The sequence below is a fragment of the Lupinus angustifolius genome, unplaced genomic scaffold (genome assembly GCF_001865875.1).
Source record: "Lupinus angustifolius cultivar Tanjil unplaced genomic scaffold, LupAngTanjil_v1.0 Scaffold_156_4, whole genome shotgun sequence".
In the NCBI taxonomy this organism is placed as follows: Eukaryota; Viridiplantae; Streptophyta; class Magnoliopsida; order Fabales; family Fabaceae; genus Lupinus; species Lupinus angustifolius.
In genome coordinates, this window is record NW_017726078.1 from 30050 (window position 1) to 38794 (window position 8745).

The window sequence follows — 8745 nt, forward strand, 5'->3', positions numbered from 1 at the left end:
GCATGTGCTCTTTACTTATAGCAAACCAGAAAACCAACTGGTAATGAATATGGTCATAAAGATGGACCAGATACATTGAAGGAATAAAAGAAGACTAGATATATTTTAATCAAAACAGTTACAAATTAGTTAAATTGAACTGCTCTAATAAAAATGAGTGCGAATTTCAAAGTAGAAACATTGTAAAGCAGACAAAATTGCACTTCTATTCTTCAATAAAAATAACCAAGAATATAGAGTAATCGTTAGTCAATGTAACAATATATTGGTAACCCAAAGTAGAAGTGATACAACTTGGACCCCAAATATCAGAATGTAACAAAAGGAGACACAACTCTCATATTTATTCTATCAGGAAAGGTTCACACTTAAGAGAAAACACAATGCGAAACAATTTACATCAAATGAGTACCGATAACTACCGATATCCAGTACATACCCGATACTGGTACATTACCTTCTTTGAAGTACTCATGCAACATAGGTTGCAGACCAGGAATCGTAAGCTGAAGTTTTTGAAGACTGGGATGACGTAGCTGCTGATGAAGGATATCCAGTGACTCCAAAGAAATGCATGCTGTAGATGAGGCCAGTTGATACAACACTCGGGACTCATGACCTGCTCCAATTGTCTATCCAGGTCACCGACCCTGAAAACAAAATTATTAGCAAATATGACAAATAGGGCAATGTATGAGTAAGTTTGCTAATATAAATGAGATTAAATGGGCAGAAGGTACAAAAAGAATGTGATAGAAGATGATTAATGTGACCAATGCCCAAAGAGAGTAACAGAAGGTAAGTTGTCCACATAAGATACAAAGGTGAACACAAATTTATTACTAGACATATGATCTGATGCACCAGAACCAAGAATCTACTGGCCAAGAGAGAAACATTGAGAGACAAAGGCTACATGATTACTTGTATGAGCAACCGAAGTGACTGGTGCAGAGGATTGCATGGCAGCTTTCAGTTGAATATATTCATTATACTGAGTAGCGAAAATTTCCACATCCTCCGATGGAATATGAGGAGTGACCTGGGAAACTGATTGCAATAAGTGCAACGTGGATGAGATCAATTGCCACAGTGACCACCACCTCTTCCTGCATGCCGAAGCGGTTGAATGATGTGTTGTACGGACTAAGAAAGTCGTCAATTGTCCACCGACAGTATAATATGGTACTGTAGGGCTAGTAAAATCTAATTGCTTACGGAATCAAGTTCAAGAGGAAGACATCATTATTAGTGAAAGGCATGAGGGCCTCAAATTCAGCAACAAAACTATCAGGCTTACCCATGCATGTTTCCATGTCCATTTTATTTTTCTTCATGGTTAATGATTTGAAAGAAGGGTGTAGTGATGTTAACGTCATTGGAATATACCTTTTTGGCTTAGTTATAAACCTCATAACATGTCTGGAAGGCACGGTACTGAACAGGCAATTTGGCATCAAGAGAGTACCAGAAAGCACCACATAAGGAGGCACCAATCTGTTTCCAACTAGAATTGTCCTTTGTTGGTACATCCTTGAGTTGCTTGAACAGTTGTTCTGCACCTCCATGCCCTGTGAGGCTGCGAACCAAAGCTGGACAGTGGCTGCCGAAGTGGCATAGTTGGCCTATCCAGGGAGTTTATCACATGGAAGGAGAGTAACATTGGTGAAAAGCTGGACATGGCTGCTGAAGTGGTATAGTTGGCCAATCCAGGGAGTTTATCACATGGAATGAGAGCAACATTGGTGAAAATAACAGCGGTAGCGGCAGTAACTGGATGTAACTGCATCCTTCAGTAACACTGGTGAAAATAACAGCGGTAGTGGCGGGATCAGCTACTGTTTTTGGGTTGTGGACAGTATGGGCTTGTGCGCTGAAGGTTGGAGAGGTCGCCTGAAGAGTGAGTGGGTGGAGCTCAAGCGTCAAGAAAGGATAGACGTGTGGAGGCATGTTCAGTGACGGAAGAGGTGGCGGCACTGGGGTTATGATTGCTGTCGTTGCCTGGTTGGGATCACGGAGGCACACCAGCAAAGGAGGTGTGCGGTGTTGGGCTATATTGGAATTAGGGCCTACTGTGTTTGCAACACGGTGAGAGAAAAAGAGGATCTAATTCTATTGATACCATGTGGTAACTAGGAATTGGGTTAAGTGTATTGTATGTCTAACCAGATAACATATCTCATATTTATATTACATGAAATGGATACAATATTGAAATACAATAATAGCTAATCAATTATTGATATTCCTATTCAATTATTACAGCTTATCACATATAATGTGCAGTCTAACACTCCTAATGATCATGACTCTCACTGCAAGAGGTGCATTCCATTTTCTTTCTATTCTCAAATTTAAGGTACTGATTAGTGTATTTTCAGTTTTTCATTTATTTCAGGTGTCTCTGGAACCAGCCTCTTCAATTCTGTTAGTTTGATGGCTTATAATGTTTTCTACACCAGTATTCCAGTTCTAGTCAGTGTGCTTGACAAAGATCTTAGTGAGGAAACTGTGATGCAGCATCCTCAAATTTTATTTTATTGTCAAGCCGGGAGGTTTGTCATTATTCTTCTATTTGCCTTGCTGTTTTAAAATGCTATCAAGTCGTCTTTTTTTTTTGCATAACTTTTAGTGCTCTAAAATGGAACAATTTTTTTGATCTTGGTTTGATTGCCACTTTTTATAACAAAATCAAATTTATTTGTAAATAAGCTTTTCTAAAATGTAGAAATTTTTAACTTGCACTGAGTAACCACTTCAATGGTAACCATTAAATTGACTTTTTAAGTATTGGATCAGGCTTCTAAATCCTAGTACGTTTGCTGGATGGTTTGGGCGATCTCTCTTCCACGTAAGTGTTGTTTCTGAGCTTAGTTTTAGTACTTTTATTGACAAATGACAACAGCTAATTATTTATTAATTACCGAGATGATGAGTTCATAGGAAGCTTATCACCATGACTCATGAGTACTGGTGATGTTCCTGGTAGAAAAAAAGCATCTTAAGTTCCATTTGCTCTAAAAATGTCAATTAAATAGTTTCAGAAACTTTTTATGTCTGATCATTTCTTATTGGTATTGATTGTGATTTACAGGCAATAGTTGTATTTGTAATAAGTATACATGCTTATGCCTATGATAAAAGTGAAATGGAAGAGATATCAATGGTTGCCCTCTCCGGTTGTATATGGTTGCAGGCTTTTGTAGTAACAATGGAAACCAAGTAAGCTTTAATATCAGAAGCTGTTGATGCAGTTGCTTATCATAATTTAACTTTGCATTTAAAATTGAATTCAAAGAGCTACCTAATGTGTATAGTTTTTTGTAGATATAAAAAACCGTTCATGTGCCTTCACCCATCCATGTGTTTATTTTATGTTTCATTGGTTTGTATGGCCATTGGGAGAAGAATCATTGTGGTTTAAAAGAAGCTTTCTTCTGCTTTCTGGAAAAGTTTCTCTTGGTTTAGTTGTCCGACTTATGTTGTTTATGTTTGATTCATGCAGTTCCTTTACTATATTGCAACTTGTTGCTATATGGGGCAATTTGGCTTTCTTCTATGTCATCAACTGGATATTCAGTGCTCTTCCTTCATCCGGGATGTATACGATTATGTTTCGGTTGTGTCGACAACCATCATATTGGATAGCAGTTTTTGTAAGTACCTTTGTATCTTTTGCATCCTCTGGACAGTTCTTTTTCTTTTTTTCTTTACAAAGACAAGCTCCTCTTATAGGATATCTATCCTTTCCTGTTAGCTTAGAAGGTTTCACAATCTGCTGAAATATGGTCCTATTTACATTCAGTATCATTTTCCTGATACTCAAATATTTGTTTTTCCGCTTAACATGAAATAAGTTAACATAGATCACATGGCCCTAGAGAGGAGCCAAACTGTCTTATTTTTCACATTTTCTTCTTGCCAAATATTGTGTATTGTATTGATTTTGATTATGCTTTGATGGAAACTGTGATTCCATACAGCTCATGGTTGCAGCCGGGATGGGTCCAGTTCTAGCCATCAAGTACTTCCGATACACATATAGACCGAGCAAAATCAATACACTTCAGCAGGCTGAACGTCTGGGTGGGCCAATCTTGTCTTTTGGCACCATCGAGCCTCAGCCTAGATCTATAGAGAAAGAAGTTTCTACCTTGTCAATAACACAACCCGAAGACAGAAACCCTGTGTCCGAACCTCTTCTATCGGATTCTCCGAATTCCACAAGATCTTTTGGAGCAGGAACACCATTTGATTTCTTTCAGTCACAGTCAAGATTATCGCTGTCTAGGCACACACGAAAAGACAACTGAAATCAACAAGAAGTTGGAGTTATGGAAGCCACAGCCTTGTAGTATATACCTTCTGTTGATCTAACAAAACATGTAGTTAGTTGTCACAAGGAATATTTATTGTCCCATTGAATGTATATTTTTGTTACAGTTTCTTTTTTCTTACCAGGTGTATTTTATTTCACCCGCTATGTTGGGAACTTTATCGTAGTACTTTAGTTTATTTTGTTAACAGCTCCTCTAAAGTGTTATTATATAACTATTGAAATGAAGTAATACTAAAATGATTTCTCACAAATTGCTCCACCTAGTTAGACTAAAGTTTGATTGTTGTTTTTTCTCAAAAATTTGTATTGTGAGTGATCGTGGGAGATATATCTCAACACTCTTGTCTTCGACAAGCCTTGATATATCTCAACACTCTTGTTAAAGCTTTATGATGAGTGCTTGTGGAAGATGCCATAAAGTGGCTAAGTTGATGTAGTGTATAGCTTATGTTGGGTTTTTATTTGTTAAATAAAGCTGCATGTCAATTAATCTTCAATATGATGTTGGATTTAGGTAAGGTGTACTATCTCGTTGATGATGCTTGTTAGTTCTAACCATAGGAGTAGATGCAAGTTTGGAAGAAAGGAATCCAATGCTTGAGAGAATACCTAAGGCATACTTCCTTTGATAATGTGCAATGCTTTTGTTGGACCTTGCAACTTCTAACCCAAGAAAGTATTTAAGGACCTAGATACTTGATTTTGAAAAAATGATTAAGATGATGTTTTACAGAAGAGATTTTTGAGGTAGGTGTCCTACCTAATATTAACTCATCAACATATATAACTAAATCAATGAATTTAGTTAAAAAGGGAATGATCATGTTGAGATTTCTTATATCCTAAAGAGAATACAGTTGATAATAGTTTTATGTACCATTGTCCGCTAGCTTGTTTTAATCCATAAAACTAGTTTGGCTTAAATCCAACAACACCGGGGGGAATAGTCATGTAGACCTCTCCATCAAGGTCACCATGAAGAAGTCATTATTAATGCCGAGTTGATGAAAAGACCATTGTTGCAAGAGACAATAGTTAATAGAAGTCTCACAGTAGCGAGTTTAACTACAGGAGTACAAGTATCAAAGTGATCTAGGTCTTCTATTTCAATATAGCCTTTGACAACAAGTTTGACTTTATATCATTCAATGCTACATTTAGTATTATACTTAATTTTGTATACCCACTTTACTCCAATAGCAACTTTGTTAGGGGGAAGATCCTCTATGGTCCAATTTTGAATCAATTCTTGAGCCTTGAGTTCATTTTACATTGCTTCAATATAAAATTGTGACTTAACAGCTTGATTGTAGGTATTGTTTTCAATGTCAATGGATATATATAAGGTATGATGAAGATGTCTAGGGATAAGGAGTGGTAGGACAAAACATAAGATAAAGGGTGAACAATGCCTTGAGCTAAGGATAAAGATGAGTTGGTAGGAATGTCACTGTGAAAGTCTTGAAGTTAGGAAAGTGGATGCCGATATCTAGTGGATCTTCTAAGTGGCAAAGGTGAACGAGATTAGAAGATAGATGTATTAGTTTGAAGGTTTGGTGAAGAGGTCTAGATGAGAGGATGAGGTGATGGATTGTTAGTTGTGGATGAATTGTTGTTGGTAGGAAGGGAAGTATTGTCAGGGTCATAATAAACAAGGAAGTTAAGAGTGAAATTTGAGGTATTATGTCCATTTTAAAGAGGAGACGAGATATTGATCACATCTTCATAGGGAAAGATGTGTTCAAGAAAGACTACATCCCTAGAGAGAAAGATTTATGTAGTTCTTAAATCAGCAAAATGAAGTCTTTTTGTTCCAGATTGGAAACCTAAAAAGATACACTTCCTTGCCCTCAAGTCAAGTTTGGTCCTTTGATGGTTAAGAGTGCATGCCAAACAAAGAATGCCAAAAACGTTTAAATCAACAAGGGAAGGTTCTTCATTGTTTAAGAGGGAAAAAGAGGATTTATTTCATAGAATAACACCAGGTAATCTGTTGATTAGGTAGGTGGCATGCTTAACATGATAACACTAATAACTTTTAGGCATATGTGATTGAAAGAGAATAGATCTAGTGACATTCAATAAATGTCTATGATTTCTTTCAACCATTAAGTTATGTTGTGGTGTAGCAGCATAACTTGTTTGATAAATCATACCTAAGTTTTTGTAACAGGAATGCATGGCAAATTCAATATAATTATCAATTTTTAGGATCTTAATGATTTTGTCAAATTCTTTCCGCACAAGCTTGACAAAATTTTGAACAAGAGTGTGAGTCTGAACATTGGATCTCATTAAAAAGAGCCAAGTATGTCTACTAAAATCATAAATAACAATAAGAAAATACCTATAACCATGTATAGAAGGATAAGCAATGGGTCCCATATGTCCATATGGAAAATATCAAATGCATGTTTGCTTTTATGCATGACCTTTGGGAAGGGCAATCTTGCCACTTTGGCCATGTGACAAAAATTTTAAACGCCAGAGGAATGAAACTGAACGAAAGAGAAATTCTTAGCAATATCATATAAAACAACATTGGAAGGATGTCCTAGTCTAGAGTACCACAAATCAAATGAAATTTATTGTTCTTTCTATAAATTACAATGTTTACAATGTGTGAAACATAATTGGTGAGCCTTGGAATCATTTTGAGGACATACAATCCATTTAATATTTCAACATGTCCAATCATCTTTAAGGTAATCATGTCCTATACAAGGCAATAAGAACTATCAAAGATCAATATGCAATTCAATGAGTTGGTGAGTTTATGAATGGCAATCAAGTTATACCGGAAATCAGGTATGTATAACACAATGTACAAGATAAGATCAGTAGAAAGAGTGATAGTTTCAGAATGTTTGGCAATTATAGTAGACCCATTAGGTAACTTTATGGTAATTGGTTTGATTAAATGGTATGTATCTAAAAAAATATGTGAAAGATTGTATCTTATTCTGTACAAATCTCATATGAGAGGTTGCAATATATACAAGGAGGGAATAAAATCAAAATCTCTAAAAATTAGCTAATATTAAAAACTGCCATAACACTCAGTACACAATATTCATAGCTAATAAACAAGAAACTAATAATCATAAGTGTAATTGATTTAAATCCAAACTAATCCCATATAATTGGGATTTTGTTTGTCCAACACCCCCCTCAAGCTAGTGAATAGATGTCAATCATTCCCAGCTTGCACATGCATGACTCAAAGCTTGGTTTAGATAAAGCTTTTGTAAGAATGTCAGCTTCTTGAGCCGTTGTGAGAACATATGACAAAAATATAGTTCCACTATCTAGTTCTGACTTGAGGAAATGTCTATCAATCCTGACATGTTTCATTCTATCATGTTGAACTGGATTATGTACTATACTTATAGCTGATTTACTGTCACTGTAAAGTTTCATAGGAGAGGTGAAAGATGTGTTTAAATCTGCCATTAGTCTTTCAATCCAAATGACCTCACAAATTCCTTTAGCCAATGCATGAAACTCGACTTCTGCGCTACTTCTTGCAACAACTTTTTGTTTCTTGCTTCTCCAAGTGACTTGATTTCCCCAAAATTTAGTGCAATATCCAGTTCTAGACTTGTTGTCATCTATATCTCCTGCCCAATCTGCATCAGAGTATCCCACTATTTCTTCATTGTTATTTTTTTTAAACAACAACCCATTACCTGGACATCCCTTTAGGTACCTCAAAATCTGGTTTGCTACATCCATATGCCTTTTTATGGGAGCATGCATGAACCAACTTATCAAGCTCACACTAAAGACAATATTTGGACGATTTAAGGATTGATAGATAAGGTTTCCAACTAAGTGTTGATAGGCCTCCTTATCCCTTGGAGGATCATCATTTGAAATCTTCTGCTTCCAATTTCTCTCTAAAGGCACAGTAGCGGGTCTACACCCCAACTTTCTAGTTTCTTTCAATAAATCTAGAACATGTTTTTTGGAGAGATAAAGGTCCCTTGTTTACTCCTAGCGAACTCCATTCCCAAGAAATATTTCAAAGTACCAATATCCTTTATTTGGAATTCTAACTGTAGGTGTGTTTTTAGAGACATAATCCATGTATTGTTATCACCTGTAATTACCATGTCATCCACATATACAATCAAAATAACTTGTTTCCTATTAGCATCACTTTTAACAAATAAGTTGTGATCTTCTTCTCCCTACTTGTATCCCAACTTCTTCATAAATGAGCTAAATCTAGTAAACCATGCTCTAGAAGACTATTTTAGACCATACAGAGATTTATTAAGTTTACAGATCTTTCCTGGTTCTACATGTGCCTCAAATATGGGAGGGATCCTCGTATAAACTTCCTCATCCAATGTGTCATTCAAGAAAGCATTCTTAATGTCCATTTGGTGTAATTCCCAGTC

The 8745-nt window shown here is 36.1% G+C and overlaps 1 protein-coding gene across 2 annotated transcripts; it reads left to right on the forward strand.

The window, feature by feature from the left end:
* The first annotated feature begins 1864 nt into the window (after positions 1 to 1864).
* On the forward strand, positions 1865 to 4579 carry LOC109340286 (phospholipid-transporting ATPase 2-like). Of its 2 annotated transcripts, XR_002106772.1 has the most exons (6): positions 1865 to 2555; positions 2800 to 2851; positions 3095 to 3222; positions 3506 to 3656; positions 3984 to 4426; positions 4462 to 4579. XR_002106772.1 is itself a non-coding variant. In XM_019577937.1 (5 exons), exons 1-5 carry the CDS (start codon positions 2437 to 2439, stop codon positions 4311 to 4313), a joined length of 780 nt encoding a protein of 259 aa, XP_019433482.1. In that variant the 5' UTR covers positions 1865 to 2436; the 3' UTR covers positions 4314 to 4452. The 2 variants fall into 2 exon arrangements, 1 of the variants encoding a protein (XP_019433482.1); XM_019577937.1 differs by lacking the exon at positions 4462 to 4579 and having other exon boundaries at positions 3984 to 4452.
* The last annotated feature ends 4166 nt before the right edge of the window (positions 4580 to 8745 follow it).

Excerpts from the sequence above, each read along its gene's own strand:
- LOC109340286 (XM_019577937.1), top strand. The coding sequence starts at position 2,437 with ATGGCTTATAATGTTTTCTACACCAGTATTCCAGTTCTAGTCAGTGTG. Across the intron at positions 2,852-3,094 it reads TTGGGCGATCTCTCTTCCAC|GCAATAGTTGTATTTGTAAT; the intron begins GTAAGTGTTGTT and ends TGTGATTTACAG. Across the intron at positions 3,223-3,505 it reads GTAGTAACAATGGAAACCAA|TTCCTTTACTATATTGCAAC; the intron begins GTAAGCTTTAAT and ends TGATTCATGCAG.